The sequence below is a fragment of the Prionailurus viverrinus genome, chromosome D3, assembly GCF_022837055.1.
Source record: "Prionailurus viverrinus isolate Anna chromosome D3, UM_Priviv_1.0, whole genome shotgun sequence".
Lineage (NCBI taxonomy): Eukaryota > Metazoa > Chordata > Mammalia > Carnivora > Felidae > Prionailurus > Prionailurus viverrinus.
In genome coordinates this window covers 6,391,873-6,410,934 of record NC_062572.1, presented here as the reverse complement: position 1 = coordinate 6,410,934, position 19,062 = coordinate 6,391,873, and the positions used below count along the sequence as shown (strand labels likewise).

Here is a 19,062-nt window from a genome sequence, read left to right as displayed (position 1 = left end):
GAGCGGGTTGGGGGGAGCGGGGGGATGGTGGTGGAGGGACGAGAGAGAGGGAGACACAGAATCCGAAGCAGGCTCCAGGCTCCCAGCTGTCAGCACAAAGCCCGATGCGGGGCTCGAACTAATGAACCGTGGGATCGTGACCTGAGCCGAAGTCGGACACGTAACCAACTGAGCCACCCAGGCGCTGCTCAACTGTATTCTGACACAGCCTTTTCCGTGTGTTTCCTTGTGTTGTGTATTCCTCTTTCATACTGTTTGACAAGGTCACGCTTGCTGTATCAGATTAACTTTAGCTACTTCTTATTATTCTGTTTGTCTAGGTTACCAACTTGGCAAGCCTGTTCGAGCTCTAAATGCCAACAGGGTGAATAACGTGACGACTCTGCACCTTTGGCAATCGGGTAATCTGGTTTGGTAATACGATTAGCCCTTCGGTAAGCTAGAACTGGAAATATTGCCATATTCTGCATCTAATCACGTAATCACCTCAAATTCCTGTTGGTTTATTTAGCGGGGGCGGGGGTGGGGGTAGGGATGGGGGAGATCATGCTTCTCCGTTTTCTCAAAATTGAACACTGTTTGCACCTGAAGAGCTAGTCATTTGTAAGAGAGACTTAAATACGGGGTTGGCTGGAGAGGCCCTTGTCGTGGTTGCCTGGAGACACGACTATAGATTTGTTCTGACCCATGGGAAACCTGTGCCTTGGTGGCACTCACCTGCTTCTGCCAGAAGGCGTTAACTCACATGTTTAGAATAAACCACTGATCCCAGTCAAGGTACAGAAAGGCTCCTTTGTTCAGCTTTGAAAGGAGCAGAGTGACAATGACCTCGGTTCTCAAAAACTGGAAACTTTATTTCTACATACTGTTTTCCAAGAAAAACTTTGAAGTAACTCTTTACTTTCGTTTAGCAAAAATAGTAAGAGGACAATCTTCTTATTTTCTAGCTGGAAGGGGTTTGTGTACATCAGCAACTTTCAAACCCATTTTATTTGGAGAAAATGCACTATCTGGATGTCTTTTAGAAGTTGGGACCAGTGAAAACTGTACTCAGCTCAGGTGAGTGTATCATTGGCCAATTTTCCTGCGTTTTGAGTGGTTTGCTTAAAACGAATTCACCGCACGAACAGTAAAGACAACATGACTGTGAAAAATTACAGTACGAATAAAAAGCTTTTGGAAAATTGGTAGTGGACAGTGAATAAGTACAGTTTATTCACAATTGGTTCAAATATTGATAGAGGGGGAAATCGAGTTCTTCCCTGGGACCGAAGCCCTTTCATCCATATTTATGCAGTTGCTCTGCTCAAGTCTGTTCATCATTGGAACCCAATACTCCTAGAAGGTACAAAAAGGGCAGGAGGCAAATATAATTGGGTGGTTAACATTCAAAGAATACTTGTTACGTGGTGTATAAAGAAACTTGCACTTGTCTGGGTGGCATTTGGGAAGTGTGTTAATGGATATGCAAATGCATTATTATTTTTTTTAATTGAGGTGAATATAATACAATTAATATTTTATAGTAAATAATTCAGTGACATTTGGTGCATTTATGATGTTGTGTAATCACCACCCCTATTTAGTTCCCGGACATTTTCATCTCTGCAAAAGGAAGTCCGTGCCCCCTAACCGTCGTTCCCCCTCCCCCTCCTCCAGCCACTGGCAACCGCCAATCTCTAGGGAGATACCTCTTCTGGACATTTCATATCAATGGAATTGTACGATAGGTGACTTTTTGTGTCGGGCTTCTTTCGCTCAGCTTAGTATTTTTTTTTTTTTTTAATTTTTTTTTTCAACGTTTATTTATTTTTGGGACAGAGAGAGACAGAGCATGAACGGGGGAGGGGCAGAGAGAGAGGGAGACACAGAATCGGAAACAGGCTCCAGGCTCCGAGCCGTCAGCCCAGAGCCCGACGCGGGGCTCGAACTCACGGACCGCGAGATCGTGACCTGGCTGAAGTCGGACGCTTAACCGACTGCGCCACCGAGGCGCCCCTCAGCTTAGTATTTTTGAGGCTCATTCATGTTGTAGCAGGTGTCAGTGCTGGGCTCCCTTCTGTGGCTGAGTCATACTCCATTGTACGGCTGCACTACATTTGTTTATCTGTTCATCTGTGAATGGACATTTGAGTTCTTTCTACCTTCTGGCTGTTGTGAATAGTGCTGCTATGAACGTTCACATACCCATTTTTGTTTGACTCCCTGCTTTCAGTTATTTTGGGCATGTAGCCAGGAGTGGAATTGCTGGGTCACAGAGTAATTCTGTGCTTAAATTTTTTGAGGAACCACTGCATTATTTTCAGTGGCTGCACCATTTTATATTTCTACCAGCAATGTAAGAGGGTTCCAATTTGTCCACATCCTCCCAACACTTACTATTTTCTGTTTCTTAAATAATTTTTTTAATGTTTATTTATTTATTTAAAAAAAAAATTTTTTTTCAACGTTTATTTATTTTTGGGACAGAGAGAGACAGAGCATGAACGGGGGAGGGGCAGAGAGAGAGAGGGAGACACAGAATCGGAAACAGTGCTCCAGGCTCTGAGCCATCAGCCCAGAGCCTGACGCGGGGCTTGAACTCACGGACAGTGAGATCGTGACCTGGCTGAAGTCGGACGCTTAACCGACTGCGCCACCCAGGCGCCCCTTTAATGTTTATTTTTGAGAGAGAGAGAGGAGAGAACGAGCGTGCGCGCATGAGTGTGGGAGGGGCAGATAGAGAGGGAGACGCAGAATCCGAAGCAGGCTCCAGGCTCCTAGCTGTCAGTATAGAGCCCGACGCGGGGCTCAAACTCAAAAACTTCGAGATCATGACCTGAGCTGAAGTTGGACGCTTAACCTACGAGCCACCCAGGTGCTCCCCGATTTTCTGTTTTTTTGATAGGTGTCATCTCAGTAGGTGTGAAGAAATATCTCATTGTGGGTTTAACATTTTTTTTTAATGTTTATTTATTTTTGAGAGAGAGAGAGAGAGAGTACTAGCGCATGTGCAGGGGAGGGGCAGAGAGAGAGGGAGACAGAGGGTCTGAAATGGGCTCTGCATCGACAGCACAGAGCCTGATGGAGGCCTCAAACTCACGAACAATGAGATCATGACCTGAACCAAAGTCTGATGCTTAACTGACTGAGCCAGCCAGGTGCCCCTCATTGTGGTTTTTATTGCATGTATCCTTATACCCATTTTGTCTGTAACACATCCCAAGTAGTGTAGTTCTTTGGGAACTACATTGGAAAAGATGGGGGAGGCCCTAGACAGGAAGTAGACTACAGGTATCACTTACCAGCAGAGGCTCTTGATTGTGGGATAGAAGGCTCTCTCCTGCAGTTTATAAGGTTTTTACCTGTCAATGACATTGCCAGAAAGGAAGGATGCTAAGTTCCAATTCTTTTTTTTAAAGAAGCTGTTTTATTTTATTTTATTTTATTTTATTTTATTTTATTTTATTTTATTTTACTTTATTTTGTTTTGTTTTATTTTGTGTATGTATGTATGTATGTATGTATGTATTTTTTGAGAGAGAGAGGGCACAAGTGAGCAAGGGACAGAGAGAGAGAGGGAGAGAGAGAGAAGCGGGGCTCACCTGTGATGGGGCTCATGTTCACCCAAAATGGGGCTCGAGCTCACCTGAAGCAAGACTCGAACTCATGCACCTGAGACCATGAGCTGAGCCAAAGTCAGTTGCTTAACTGACAGCCACCCAGGCGTCCTCTAATTCTTAATCTTCACTTAATCTTGTGGCTCAAAAATCTAGCTAGATACTTAAAAGATTCTTTTTGCTATCGGATCACTATGGCCCATAAATTTATCCTGGTAACTCAATATGTGATCTACCCACCTCCCAACTTTTGTGACCACGCAATGGAGTCTATAAACTACATGATACCAACAGAAGTTACTAACATTTGAAGTCCAAAGTGAAAGATTGCTTCTGTATGTCCTCCCCAAGTGGCTTAGGTCCACCAAAGAGAACAAAGACACGAGGTGCCTGGGTGGCTCAGTCAGTTAAGCGTCTGGCTTTGGCTCGGGTCATGAGCTTGCAGTTCATGAGTTCGAGCCCAGAGTCCGGCTCTGTGCCGACAGCTCAGAGCCTGGAGCCTACTTCAGATTCTGTGTCTCCCTCTCTCTCTGTCTCTTTCCTGCTTGCTCTCTTGTCTCTCTCAAAAATAAACAAACATTAAAAAAAAAAGAGAGAGAGAGAGAACAAAGACACCCAGCCAGCTTTTAATGCCAGTTCCTCTGGCAGCTTTTGATTTAGGCACCCAGCAAGCACAACCTAGATATTCCCTGGAAAGGACTTCAGGATGAGACCCACCGGTCATGTGCTGAGAAATGTCTTACTCTTTTGCAGGGAGAATGCTGTTGAACTACTTGATTCATTAATACAAGCAACTCATGTTGCAATGAGAGGCAACTCCAATTACAACGATCCTAGCGATGGCTGGGTCGAAATAATACGTAAGTCAAAGCTGCATAGATGTGCAGCATGTAACTTGTTGCTATGACTACATAGTGCTAGCCCTGCGTGTGTGGGAGCCCCACAAGGCAGCTCTTCCTTTGCTGTGGCTCAAATGACGTTTGTTTTTAGAGGTTAATTCTCTAGCCAGCAGGCTCTTCACATCTTTTACCTCTTATTAACGATGCCCCCCCCCTTTTTTTTAAAGTTTATTTATTTATTTTGAGAGAGAGAGAGAGAGAGAGTGCGAGCGAGCATGTGTGCTGGTGGGGGAGGGGCAGAGAGAGAGGAAGAGAGAGAATCCCAAGCAGGCTTTGTGTTCAATGCAGAGCCTGACATGGGGCTCGAACCCACGAACTGTGAGATCATGACTTGAACTGAAATCAAGAGTCAGACGCCCAACGAACTGAGCCACCCAGGCGCCCCACCATTTTTGTTTAAGAGAAAATCCACATGAAGTTCAAACTGCCCAGTTGTTTTATGAGCTAAGTCTTTGTAAAAGGAAGTCTAAATGAGTGTTGAAGCTTTTCAGTGCATTTCAGTTTGCATTGCTGTTTTTGACCACCAGGGATGTAGGCAGATGAGAACGGACTTTTTAATTTATCAAAGCAATGTCGTTAACCTAAAGGAAAATAAGGTGATTGAGAACGTGATGCTGAGTGAAAGAAGCCAGACACAAACGAACACAAACTGTCTGATGCCACGTGTATGAAATGCCCAGAATGGGCAGATCTGTAGAGACAGAAAACACACTGGTGGTCGCCAGGGGCGGGGGCGGTTGGGAGGAAACGAGGAGTGACTGCTAATGGGCACAAGGTTTCTTTTGGGGGCATTACAAATGGAATTTGGCGATGGCTGTACAACTCTGTGCGTGTACTGAAAACCACTGAATTGTACACTTCAAATGGGCGAGTTGCGTGGCGTATGAATTGTGTCCCAACAGAGCCGTTAGAAAAGAAAGAAGTTAATGTGCAGCAGGTCAGGAGAGCAGGGACCACCCAGGCCGGGTAGGAAGACTCGGGCCGGGGCGTCCGCAGCGAAGGGCTAGCAGGGGATCGATCGGCCAAGGAGGTGAGGTGCGTGGCACGGGCGGCAGCGGTGAGCCACGCTAGCTTGCCACGGCACACCCGAGTTCAGCTGTGAATCCAATACGTGTGTCCGGCCACTGAGCTCCAGCTCGCTCTGCTCGTCAGCGCAGAAGGTCGAGGCCACGGTTTGTGCTGGCAGAACTGGAACCAAAAGCCGGGGTTCCAGCCTCTTTGGTGTCTCCGCAGCCGGCAAGTCAGGCGGCAAGTCTTTCTAACGTCGTGGGGGGTCTTAAGTGTGTAAATATGCTGAACAGAAAGAAAGCTTCTTCTGTTGCTCTCATTAACGGGTTGCCTTTTGGGGCCAGAGAGAGCTAACCGGCTCTGCAGTACCCGCTTTCCTAAGTCCCCTCCTGTCGCTGCGGGTGCGGCTGCGCCCCTCCCCTCTGCCTGGCCGGTGTAAGCAGCTCTCTGCGTCCTGCACGCCTTACCTTACCACCTTCGGTCGCTTCGGCTCAGCGGGCTGGAATTCGCACAAAGAACCATCCAGACACTTGCCTGTGCTCTTCTCACCCGTTGTGATTCGGTCTGGATCATTATGATCCCTGACCCCCTCCCCTCTGTGGGCGGTGAGGGATCACGTCATGTCTGTGGGCTCGACGTGCCCATATCACTCTCTGACTTTGGGAGGGGTCCCGGGGGCCATGGGGCCATGCCCCATGCTCCAGCCACTAGACCCCGGGTTGGATCCTCATTTGGAAACAGAATCTTGTCAACTCCTGGGCTTTGCCACCTAGGCCGGCTGGATGGGCTGTGGACTCCCCGAGGGATGGAGGGAGGGGGTCAGGAAAGCACCTGAGAAGCGGAACGTGTGGCAGGTTTCAAGACCGAGAACCCAAGGTGGTTAGGTAAGAAAGCGGAGGTGATGGCATTTTGTTGCCTTCAAGGTGGAAGCAGTTAGCTTCTCTGTCACATGTAAGCCCAAATCAACCCTGGTCCTGGTTGATAAGCAGAAGAGAAGTGACGTTGAATGTGCGCATCGAGGAGGAGGAAATTGGATGTCATAAAAACACGGTGTCACCACCTGCCACCCCTCCTGTAATCCACCTCGCCTCTTTTCCCCTGAGGGCTGGTTTTCAAGATGAATGAAAGTTAATTTCCTCTTTAGTTCTACTCTCTTCCATGTGTGTTACTCTATGGCAACACATTAGGAAATTGCTTCCGAACTACTTAATCCCTACTAACTAAAGTTGTTAGCTGCATTTCAAATGTCGTACACAGCTTTTACGAGAGCAGTGACAGCATGCCCTTTGTCTTGTGGCATTTTACTGCGATTGTGTGGTATCTCTGCTAAAACTCTGGGGGAGCTTGGAGCTTGGGAACTGAATCAGGATTTATGGCTTTATTATGTGGGTCAAGGATTTTATTATTAAGTTGAGTTTTTTCACTAAAAAATTATTTATTTGAGAGAGAGAGACAGACAGACAGAGAAAGAGGGAAAGAGAGAATCTCAAGCAAGCTCTGCACTGTCGGCACAGGGCCCGATGTTGGGGCTCAATCTCACAAACTGTGAGATCATGACCTTGAGCCAAAATCAAGAGTCAGACATCTAACCAACTGAGCCACCCAGGCGCCCCCCTGGGTCCGGGACTTTAAGGTTCCAGTGACTGACTTTACAAGGAAAAGTTTTGAACTCAATGGATAACACAGTTATTAGAGGTGAAAGATGCAGTAATGTGATTGCTATCTAATAATGTTTCCTGTTTTCTCCCCCTGCATCATGACATTGTAGGAAAACTGTGACTAAATTATTCTTTCCAAAATGCACCGCTTGACATCTCTGTAGGCGCAGATGCCCCCGACACAGACACAGGGGCAGACCCATCGGTTAGTGTGAATGGCATCTGCACGGATATTCCTGCCCGGCTCAACGTCCGCATCCTCAGCTCAGATGCTGGTGCAGTGGAAGGGATTACTCAGCAGGAGATACTTGGCATAGAGACAAGGTTTGATTGCATCTTGGATAAGTGTCGTTTGGAGAGAGTCAGTAAAGTTGAGAGTGCTCCGAAGAATAGAGAAATGCCAATTTACAGTCTGATCGTGTATTTACAAATTGCAAATATTAGCCACGGGAGTATATGTATAAATGGAATATGTATCCACTGTGTGTGTAATGGTAACTTGTTCTCACAAGTATTTGTGAAGCTGTGTGTGAGGGATTCTGCGGGGTCTCTTGGGGAGACAGAGATGAGCAAGGGGTGCTTTGTGCTGAGCACGGTTGAAATCCGTGAAAGTAATAATCCACTGGGGTACCTGATGGGGAGGGCATCTCCCAAAGGGGAGTTGGGTGCGGGTGCCGGAACAAGAGCAGAGGGGGGATGCTGGATAGGCAGCAACGGTGGACGTTAACCACCGGACACACCCAGTAGTGCTCTGCTAAGAATGACGCGGTGCGTGTGCACGTGACACGTGACACGTATAAAGGCGCCTTCGCACTGCGCCTTGCACTTGGCAAATCCTCCCAAATGGTTAGCTGTTGTTCTTATTCTCATATTGTTTATTACTGTAGCTGGGTGATCGGCCTATGAGGTGCTCCTCTCTCTCTGTGCTATTAGAAATTTTACATCATCCAAAGAGGGGGACAAATTACTAGAATTTGAACGTTTTTAAAGAGAATCCCAATTTATATTGTTGCTGTCAGTTACCTGATGCTCTTAACAGATTAGAAACGATTGGTGGATGTGTTACCTGCAAATCTTTTCCTCCCAGGCTCTCCTTAGTGAACTGGCAGTTCCAGTGTGGGCTTACTTGTGAAGATAAGGCCGACCTTTTCCCTGTCAGTGCGTCCGTCCAGTTTATTAAGATACCTGCACAGTTACCCCGTCCACCAACAAGGTAAACCGGTTGGCAACCTAAGTTGATGTTATTAGGAAGCAGAAAAATATATACTGGAAAATAAGTTTATTTCTTTCATCAGGTTTTGATGCGTCTCATCAAAAGCGTGCTTTGTTGTACCTACTGTAATCTTCTAAAATGTTTTGTAGATTCCAGATCAATTTTACAGAGTATGACTGTAACAGAAATGAAGTGTGTTGGCCACAACTTCTATATCCTGTGACCCGGTATTATCAAGGTAGGGTAAAGCAGATTTCTGGAATGGTTATCATTATGTAATATGGGGGAGGGGAAGAGAGAGAGGGAGAGAGAGAGAGAATCCTGAGCAGGCTCTACGCTGTCGGTGCGGAGAGCCCGATTCGGGGCTTGACCTCATGAACTGTGAGATCACGACCTGAGCTGAAATCAAGGGTCAGACGCTTAACCAACTGGGCCACCCAGGTGCCCCCATAATATTAAAAAAAAATGTGTCACAGAAAACTTAAAACACATAGAAAAAAGTTTAAAAAAAATTACCAGTAAGGTTACCACTCAGAAATTATCACTATTATTGTTTTGGTTTACTTCTACCTAAATAATTGCCAAAAAAGTTAAGAAGTAAGAATTTTGCTTCATTTCATTCATTTTTTTTTGCAGGGGAGCCTTATTCTCAGTGCATGGCCAAGGGCTTACTATTGGTATCGTTTTTCATGTTAGCTGTGTTCCTCAGTAGCCCCTGGGCCAGAACATGCCAAGTGTGAAATTTCAACTACCATCTGACTTCTTGCAGACCACAGACTTCAGTGATTTGTTGTACTTCTGTGTACCTCTCTGTAAAATTATAATAAATGCGGTGCTTTATTTTTGTAGCAAATTTTTCTTAAGTGCACTGCGAATTTAATCCACACATGTAACTATCCAGATGTGCAGAGCAATGCAGGAGAGGCGTGCATTCTCACCGCTGGACCAGGCTGAGCAAAATGCATGAGAGGGTCAGCTGGGTAAATAAATAGTAAAAGGTTTAGTGTATCACAGGTTTCTAAAGTCAGAGGAATTTTGGTCCAAATAGATTAGTCTTACCTTAGAAAGTTAGTATTTTCTCTAAATTTTTATTTCTGTTGAATTGATTAATTTCCTCTATTCTAAAGAAAGAATTAAAAATCCATAAAGCCTTAAGATGTATATATTATAAAATCTATTATTTTGTGTAAAGACACAAAATAAATTGATGAGGGAGGGGCTGAGGGAAGGAAAGTAATATTGAGAGGAGAGTAAAACAAAATCAGGAGTAAAGGTAAACCTGTGAAAATACACACCAAAGACCTTGCATATAGCTAAGGTAGACCCCTTATTTAGTCTTTAGTTTACAAAAAACCAAGTATGATTAGCTACAGGAATCATAAGTGCATGGATTTAAAATAAGCTGGTTTTCAATGAAGGACAGTTTTTCCTAGTTGAGCCTTGACAGAAATTCCTCCTGTGGCTCCTTCCAGGGGGACAAATGGCATGAAGCAGGGGTCACTGGGGGAAATGGATGTCTTCAACCACAGCCCTATCGTGGCCACACAGCAAATCTCAGGAGTTTTCTTTGTGGGCCAGATAAATGTAGTCATGTTTCGTACGGACTTTGTATACTGTCCGTAAACCTAATTTTGAAAAGTGATCGTCTTCCCTTTCACACGCTGATCGAATTCCTCGTGCCTCCTGACTTCCCAGACATGTCGAATGTGTTGTTGCATTTTCCAATATAAACCTGTGAATCTAGTTCTATTTTTTACTAATTCATATTAAACATGTAACTAATGACATAAAAAAGTTTCTCCCCCAACACCACTCACTATTTATATTTCATTGAGAAATACTGGATTCCCTTCTGCTGCTCTTTTTCTTTGATTTGGATCTCTGTGGTTGAAGTGATTACATCCTATAGAAGGTGTAAAAAAAATTGTCTTTGTCAAATAAAAGGAAATGCCCAGTGATCAATTAATTGTAGTGATTCAGAAAGTCTTTCTCCGGCAGTTAGTGAATTAGCTCTGGAAAATTAATGACAAATTTCCAAATGACAGATACTCGAGCCTGATCTTGTGGGCTTTGTTACGGTGACTTTTGTAGTTAAGAGGGGAAACGCACACTTTGGCAGAAAAATGGCATCTGAGGGACCTACTATGTGTTTTTAACTTTTACGTTTATACATTCACGTATGCAGTTGAGAAATACTTATTGAGTGGCTACTACATGCTGGACGCTGGAGATACCAAGGCAATGTCCCTTGTCTGGTGGAGCTCACATTCTAGTGGGGGGAAACTGGCAGTAAATACAGACAAGACAATTGCAGACAGTGGTAGGTGTGATGAAAATAAAACAGGATGGGGTGGAGTGGGGTGGGAGATTACCTTAACTAGGCGTCGGGGACAGCCTCAGAAGCTGGAACATTTGAGCTTAGACCCGGAGGAGCCAGCTTTGAGAGGGTGTAGGAGAGGGATGTTCTAGGAAGAGGGAGGAATCAGCAAGTTCAAGCGCACCTACCTGGGATGATAGCGGAAGGCAGGGGCGGCGGAGCAAAGGGAGACCAGGGCTAGGCGATGGAGATGAGCGCTTGAGGGAATAGAGGGGTCAGATCCTGTGGGATCCTGCCGGCCATGCTAAGAAATTTGGATTTTATTTGGAAAGCAGTGGCAAAAGCCAGAGAATTTAAACTGGGCCGCACCAGATTTTCGTCCTGTGTCAGAGATCACTGTAGCTGCCGTGGGGAGGATCCGCAGAGCCGGTGCGGGGGTGGGGAGGCTACAGTGCCGGCGGCCGACCCCGCTTTCTGATCTGCACGGGGGGCGGGACCCGAGAGAACGGCCCCGCTGCAGGAGCCAGCCGCGAACCCAGCAGGAACCAGCCGCGAACCCACGATGCGGCGTAGTTCCGCTGGTATGAAATGTCCCGAGAGGGCAGATCTGAGCTTAGACTTTCGCGATTGCCGAGAGCTGGGGAGGGAAGGAGTGGGAACTGACTGCGCGGAGCAGGTGGAATCCTTTTCGGGTTGATGGAAATGTTCTAAAAGTGGATCGTGATGACGGCTGCACAACCACTCTGTAACCTTACTAAAAATAACAGAATTGGATACTTCAAATGGGTGAGCTTTACGGCACAAACTCAATGAAACTCCTTTTCGAAAGCTCTAAAGAGCTGAGCGAAGGGCCGTTTTCTGCCGGGAGCCTCCGCAGGCGTCCGTCGGCCGCAGGATTTGTGCGGGTTGGCCCAGCCGCGGTCGCCGGCGGCCGTAACTCCGGGCGTCCATTGGTCGGCCGGCGGGGGGCGGGCGCACGCGGGAGGGCGGAACCGGAACCGGCTGTAGCCGGGGGGCGGGGCCTCGCGCGCGCTGTGGCGGCGGCGGCTGGAGCGGGGCCGCGGTGGCAGGACCGGGGGCGGCAGCTGCAGCTCGGAGCCCCATGGTGCGCGGCGGCGGCCAGGCCGCAGGAGGAACCCGAGGCCCCGGTCGCCCCGGCTGACCGCACGGACCCGAGCGGCCCGGAGCCGCCGCCGCCCGTCGGGCCCCGCCGGGGCGCGGGCTGGCCAGCCATGGGGTCCCTGTTCCGGAGCGAGACCATGTGCCTGGCGCAGCTCTTCCTGCAGTCCGGCACGGCCTACGAGTGCCTCAGCGCCCTGGGCGAGAAGGGCCTGGTCCAGTTCCGAGACGTGAGTGTCGCCCGGGAGACGCGGGCCGCACCTGCCCGCCCGGCTCCGCATCCCGCCTTTCTTTCGCTCAGGCCTCCCTTCCGCGGGCTCCTGGGCAGGGGCGCGTCGCTATCTCCGTTTCGCGGGCGGGGAAGCTGGGGCCCGGCTGACCGGCCCGAGCTTCCGCAGAGCGGAGCCCGATCCCAGGGTTTCGGGCGTCTGGTCCGCGGCGGCTTTGGCCGGGTTGGTTAGGAACGCTCTGTGTAGGCTTCATCCACTTCGGGTAGTGCCATCAGATGCTCCGGAGCGCCGACTCCGTGCCAGGCACAGCGCTAGACGGGAGGGCAAAATCTGTGAGGCCTTTTGGAGTCCTTCTGGAACTTACGGGGGTGGCGGGGACAAATATTAAGCAAATACGTGAACAAAATGTTTTCTGTGAAGGTAACTACGGTCGGGTGGTCAAGGAAGGCCTCTTTGAGGAGGTGACGTTTAAGCCAGGATGAAGTCTGAATGGGAAAGAGCTGGTCCTGGAAGATCTGGGGGAACAGGGTCCCAGACGGAGGGAACCGAAGGAGCCCAGACCCCGGATTGGGAATGAGCTTGGTGTGAGCACGTGGAGGGGAGGGGGTTTCTGTCGGTTTTGTTCACTGGTGTGTGATGTGCATACGGCTGCCTGATAAGGAGTGGGAGTTGTCTTCCCAGCAGGTAGGGATAGACACTTGTTTATGTACGTTTACTTGTTTATTATTTGTCTACACCATGGATTGTCAGCCCCCAGGGCCAGGGGCCTCTTCTGACTTGTTCACTCCTGATTCCCCAAGACTTAGCACAGCCCCTGCCATTTGTGGGCATTAATAGGCATTTGTTGAATGAAGGAACAAGCCTTTATTGAGCGTTTGCTCTGTTCCAGATAGTGTTTTTCGTGCTAGCAACTCAGTGGTGAGCAAGGTGGACGAGGTCCTTGTGTTCTTGTTGCGCGTAGCCTCGGAGGAGACAGACAAACACGCTCCGTGGACGGGGATTGTGAAAAGAACAAGGCGTGGAAGGGGAGTATTGCAGGATCTAATACTTAGCGATTGAACTGGAAGTCCTTTCAGGGGAACATTTTATTTCCCGGGCCACAACTTGCGTCTTCTGGTTGTTTTCCTTCATCTCTCTGAGGGGCCCTTCATTTCAAAAGGGAACACCCCTACCCGAGATCTGATATCAGTGACCCTTGGGTCGGCTCCAGAGGAATTACAAGGTCAGGAGGAAAGTCTTGAATGACAGCCGAGGCTGCAGGGAAGGCCCAGATCTCTTCCTGTTTCCTGGAGCCACTTGGGCTTCAGTTCATGGTACCCACTTACCTGGTAGGGGCTGTGATCAGCTGTGAGTAGCACCTGAAGGATTCAGGAAACAGGAGCGAAACTGGCTCCCTTCTGTATAACTGGTAGATTTGTTCCTTCCTGTTAGTACTCAAGTTGAGAGAGACTGATATTATCAAGCTTAAATCTTAGAGGTTTGAACAAAGGCCCTAATTACAAAGATGCAAGTTTCACTGAGCGCCATTACATTAGGTAGTAGGGTATATTGGGATCCTTATCTGAAAATCAGAGAAAGAAAAAAGTGCATATGAAGAGCTCAGCTGTGTGTGTTTGGGTTGACTGTCAAACAGCATGGGTGCCTAGAGTAAAAGCTCCGTAACATCTGACACATTTCTTGCCCCTTTCCGGAATTCCTCACTGACTTTGCCTTCACTGGCTGGGATAACTAACATCAGTCTTTTCTGGCTTGCATAGGCTCTATGATTTTCCTTTTTAGTACTCCTGAGGGCAAGGAGGCAGGCGCAGGGTTGCTGTAGTGACAGCCCATGAGAAGACTTGGAAAAGAAGGTTATTCCCCTAGCCCAGGGGTCTCAGTGAAGGGCAAGTTCATCTCCCTCTTCTTTTTTTTTTTTTTTTTTTTAATTTTTTAACGTTTATTTACTTTTTGAGAGAGAGAGACAGAGCATGAACGGGGGAGGGTCAGAGAGAGAGAGGGAGACACAGAATCTGAAACAGGCTCCAGGCTCTGAGCTGTCAGCAACAGAGCCCGATGCGAGGCTTGAACTCACGAGCGGTGAGATCATGACCTGAGCCGAAGTCGGACGCTTAACCGACTGAGCCACCCAGGCGCCCCTCATCTCCCTCTTCTGACAGTCTGCAGTCTGAGAACAATTTTCCCCAGTAGCCCTTGAGCTGCTGGAGTAGGAAGATGACTAGTGTGCGTATCAGTGAAACCTGCACCGGGTAGCCTCTGCTGGTTTTTCTGGGTTGAAGGTTGTTAGCCTCGGGGAGCCTGGGTGGCTCAGTCCGTTGAGCTTCTGACTTCGGCTCAGGTCACGATCTCACAGTTAATGAGATCGAGCCGCACATCGGGCTCTGCGCCATCAGCACGGAGCCTGCTTTGGATCCTCTGTCCCCTCTCTCTGCCCCCTACCCTGCTTGCTCTCTCTCAAGAATAAACATTTAAAATAAATAAGTAAATAATTAAAAAAAAAAAAAAAGAAATTATACGTTGAAGTTTAGTCTTGAAATGAGTCTGCATTAAAATACACTATAGTTCCCCCCGATCTGTGGAGATGTGTTCCAAGACCGCCAGTAGGTGGGTTGCTATCCGAAACCGCGGAACCGCGGATCGTACTGAACGTTGTCCATATTGTATCTCTTCCTGTGCATACGTACTGTGGCCCACTGTAATTCATAGCTCAGGCACTGTCAGAGATTGACAGCAATAGAACAATTATAAAATGTACCGTAATAACAATTATGTGAATGTGTTTGCGAGGATATATGTGAGTTACATCTCTTGTCAGTTTATCTTCTTGTCCTGTACTCACCCCTCTTCTTTCGATGATGTGAGACGATAAAACGTCCACGTGACAAGAGGAAGCGAGGCGAATGATGTAGGCACTGGGCCGTGATGTGGCACTGCTATTGACCTGGGGAAGTGCCAGAGGGGGGATTGTCTGCTTCGCCACCAGGGTTGACCGCGGGCGTCTGAGACCCTGGAAAGGGTAAACTGTGGACAAGGGGCACTACTGTGCTTCCTGTCACTGGCCTAGACGTAGGGTGACATTGCCTCCCTAAAAAGAAAACAGAAACGAGATTCTGTAAAAGAAACCGCGGCAGAAAAAGCCAGGTGACATCTGTGAGACCGTGGGGGTGGTGTGTGTCACACCCAAATACGTTTGTATTGTTGCCGCAGAAATTGGCCTCCTCATAAAGAGTCTACTGTTTGTGGAACCACCGTGTCCACGTGGAGTTCGCCAGTGTTTGATGTTGAAGAAAAAAAGCCCTGAAATGGGGCAGTGCCATCGTCTGTAGACCGCTTGGGATGCATTGCTTCCTTTTCATTCTGGGCTCTGCGGATTGTGCCTGAGTCATGACGAACTTGAAAGCGGTTACTTGAGATTAGTGTGATCCCAGAAATGAATGTGAATGTGACAAGCAGAAGTGAAACGGGAATTTTTATCTTACTTCTGGTTAATCCTTTTAAAAAAATTAGAAAAACTGAACGAGAACTGAGAGTTTGGGGTCGACTCTTCCCGGTTTGGGCAGTTTCATGGCAAGCTCTTGTCTAATTGTGGTTTCTGAGAGTGCCCAACATAAGTGATGGGGTGCAGGAAAGATAAAATTCTTGCCTTAAATGCCTTCCAACACGAGTGATCACTGTAACCTTTTTTTGTTATAAAATAATAAATGTCCATTGTGGGAAACTTAGAAAACCTAAGAATAAGTTACTAACCTCTATGATCCTATTATCTAGAAATAAACACTCCAACTTTTTCGTTAATATTGGTTTAACATTATTTTTCTAATAATGTTTTAAAATGTACATATAGACGTATTTTCATATAATTGGAACCAGACTGAACATATCTTTAATTTTTTCCAGACACAAATCAGAACTGATTTCCTCATTACATTTTCTTTCACTATATGTGTATGTATGTATACACGTGTGTGTATTTTATTGTTTTAAGCTTTGTATTAGAAGTTAAGTAGAGGGAAGAGTGGGAACAGTGAGTTCCTGTGGACCCGTAACATAAATTCATGGCCCCTCATTGCAGCCTTCCACCTCCAGACAAAATCTGTCCCTCCCCTCTCAGACCAGATTATTCTGAAGCAAATCTCGTGTGTATAATTTCTTTCATAAATATCTCCATAATTATCTCTAAAAAGTAAGGACAGTTAAAAATCATAACTACAGGGACTCCTGGGTGGCTCATTTAGTTAAGCGTCTGACTTTGGCTTAGGTCATGCTCTCACAGATTGTGAGTTTGAACCCCATATTGGGCTCAGTGCTGACAGATCTGAGCTTGGAACCTGCTTCGGATTCTGTGTCTCCCTCTCTCTCTGCCCCTCCCCCACTCACAGCCTGTCTCTTTCTGTCTCAAAAATAAATGGTAAAAAGAATAAAACAAATCATAACCACAATATCATTATTATACTTAAATTTTTATGTAATACTTTCTATTTTTTAAATGTTTATTTTTGAGAGAAAGAGACAGAGTGTGAGTGGGGGAGGAGCAGAGAGAGAGGGAGACACAGAATCTGAAGCAGGCTCCAGGCTCTGAGCTGTCAGCACAGAGGCCAGTGCGGCATTCGAACATGGGACCAGTGAGATCATGACCTAGGCCAAAGTCGGATGCTCACTGACTGAGCCACCCAGGCGCCCCTATGGTTTCTATTTTTTTTTTAAGTTTTAAGTAACCGCTGCACCCAACATGGGCTTGAACTCACGACCCCGAGGTCGAGTCATACGCTCTTCTGACTGAGCCAGCCAGGTGCCCCAATAATGATTTCTTAATAGAATCCAATACCTCAGTCATTTAAGACATAATTAAGAAAAACTTTTTTTAACATTTATTTAACATTTATTAATGTTGAGAGATACAGAGTGCGAGTGGGGGAGGGGCAGAGAGAGAGGGAGACACAGAATCCGAAGCAGGCTCAGGGCTCTGAGCTGTCAGCACACAGCTCGACGCGGGGCTCAAACTCACGAACTGTGAGATCATGACCTGAGCGGACGTCGGACGCTTAACCGACTGAGCCACCCGGGCGCCCCTAAAACATAAGTTTTAATAAGGGCATAATAATCAGTTATACGAACCATAATTTTTATACCCCTTTATTGATCTGTATCATAGAATTCACCCATTTCAAGTGTACATTTCATTGTTTTTTAGGAAATTGACTTAGGCGTCCATCACCACGATCCAGTGTTAGTAGAACATTATATCCCCCAGTAAGGTCGCTTGTGCTTACATACAGTTAATCCCCAGACCTGCCTCCAGCCCCAGGCAGTCACTGGTCTACTTTCCGCCTCTAGATTTGCCTTTTCGGGACATTTCATGGAAAGGGAATCACGCCGTATGTGGCCTTTAGCGTCTTCTTGAAAGACACACTCGCATTGTTTCCGAGAGTCATCGCGGTGTTTGGTGCGTCAGTGGGGTGTTCCTCTTGATCGCCGAGCAGTGTGCTATGGTCTGCGTGTGGACCATAAGCTCTTTGACCAATTTTGTATTGTTAATAATTTTTTCTTCTATCCCTGAGGTTGACGTTCTTCTTGGTAAGTTTTGTAGGTATCCATAGGTTTTTGCTTAGGTTAATTTTCTTCATGGGATGTTTCTGGGCCAAAGGGTATTTTTCAGGCTTTTTTTGGTAAGAGTTGCCAAGCCGCTTTCCAGAAAAGCTGTGTTGGTTCCCACTCCCATCCAGTTAGTGTGTGAGGATGTACTTTTCCCTAAAGCCTTGCCCATCATATTTTATTCTTAGAATCACATTTACCTGTACATTTTAGAAATTTCAGAGCAAATTTTTCATCCTTTTCTCAGCTCAACCAGAATGTAAGTTCCTTCCAAAGAAAATTTGTTGGTGAGGTGAAGAGGTGTGAAGAACTAGAACGAATATTAGGTAAGTTTTATTTTATTTTATTTTGTTATTTTGGGGGGTTAAGTTTATTTTACTAACTTAATTATTTCTATATAAGCAAGCCTTGTTCACTTTAGAAAAATTAGGAAATATAGGCCAGCAAAAAGGAAAAAAGAACTCACCATCCTGTACTTTTGACTCTTTACCTATAAAAGTAAGGATTCACATATATAACTATCAGGCTATTTTGTTGTCAGCTGTTTCTCAGGAAGTCCTGTAACATCTTTTCGTATCAATAAACAGATGGACCCCTCATCATCTTTTTTTTTTTTAAAGTTTATTTATTTATTTTGAGAGAGAGAGAGACGTGGGAGGGGCAGAGAGAGAGGAAGAGAGAGAATCCCAAGCAGGCTCTGTATCAGCAGTGGAGAGGGACCGTGACCTGAGCCGAAACCAACAGTAGGTCACTTAACTGAGCCACCCAGGCACCCTAGACGCAGCATCATTTTTAATGGCTGCCTAGTATTTCATGAGATTAATAATGTGTTATAATTTAGGTAGCCAATCCCTTGTAGTTTATCACAATTGAAGACATTGTATACATGTTACTTAAAATTATACCAAAGATCAAGGGAGGCATGAAATGACAGATTGGCTTTGTTTGCAAAGGTGTTAGATCAGTGTTCCCTTGATGGTTAAGCTTCACAGCTCAGTAGCTCAAGGCTACTTGCTTTATCTGTAAAACCTTTACCATCTTAGCCTAAGATAGTCATCACTATCAATTCCAGTGTGAAGTTCTGACCGAAATGGGGGGAGGGAGAGGATGATTGCATACCACCTACTGAAGTACAAAACTTTTTTTTTTAGGAGGATGAAAGAGGGGTGCCTGGGTGGCTGAGTCAGTTAAGCGTCTGACGTGGGCTCAGTTCATGATCTAAGAGTTACTGAGTTCGAGTCCTGCTGCGCTGACAGCTCAGAGCCTGCAGCCCGCTTCGGATTCTGTGTCTCCCTCTCTCTGCCCCTCCCCTGCTTGCACTCTTTCTCTCTCTCAAAAATAAATAAACATTAAGAAAAAAAAAAGAAGGATGAACAGAAAAACATGGGGATGAGTGAGCCAAGGAAGGGACCGAATATGACTTTCGAAAT

At 46.6% G+C, this 19,062-nt stretch overlaps 2 protein-coding genes across 10 annotated transcripts in view; both read left to right on the top strand.

Moving 5' to 3' along the window:
• The window catches only part of TCTN2 (tectonic family member 2), a 30,803-nt gene extending 20,519 nt beyond the window's left edge, over window positions 1-10,284 (top strand). For 4 of the 5 annotated variants that reach the window (XM_047828663.1, XM_047828661.1, XM_047828662.1 and 1 more), the window contains exons 12-18: window positions 321-401; window positions 948-1,059; window positions 4,353-4,459; window positions 7,329-7,488; window positions 8,252-8,377; window positions 8,527-8,615; window positions 9,014-10,284. In XM_047828663.1, coding sequence (XP_047684619.1) covers window positions 321-401; window positions 948-1,059; window positions 4,353-4,459; window positions 7,329-7,488; window positions 8,252-8,377; window positions 8,527-8,615; window positions 9,014-9,117 — 779 coding nt within the window. In that variant the 3' untranslated portion in view covers window positions 9,118-10,284. Of the gene's footprint in view, window positions 1-320; window positions 402-947; window positions 1,060-4,352; window positions 4,460-7,274; window positions 7,489-8,251; window positions 8,378-8,526; window positions 8,616-9,013 lie in introns of those variants that run through there. The other variant, XM_047828664.1, reaches the window with a different exon arrangement.
• A 1,431-nt stretch (window positions 10,285-11,715) lies between these two features.
• Window positions 11,716-19,062, top strand: part of ATP6V0A2 (ATPase H+ transporting V0 subunit a2) — a 44,485-nt gene continuing 37,138 nt past the window's right edge. For all 5 annotated transcript variants that reach the window (XM_047826680.1, XM_047826679.1, XM_047826678.1 and 2 more), the window contains exons 1-2: window positions 11,716-12,043; window positions 17,880-17,958. In XM_047826680.1, the coding sequence (XP_047682636.1) occupies window positions 11,927-12,043; window positions 17,880-17,958 (196 nt within the window). In that variant the 5' untranslated portion in view covers window positions 11,716-11,926. The remainder of the gene's footprint in view (window positions 12,044-17,879; window positions 17,959-19,062) is intronic.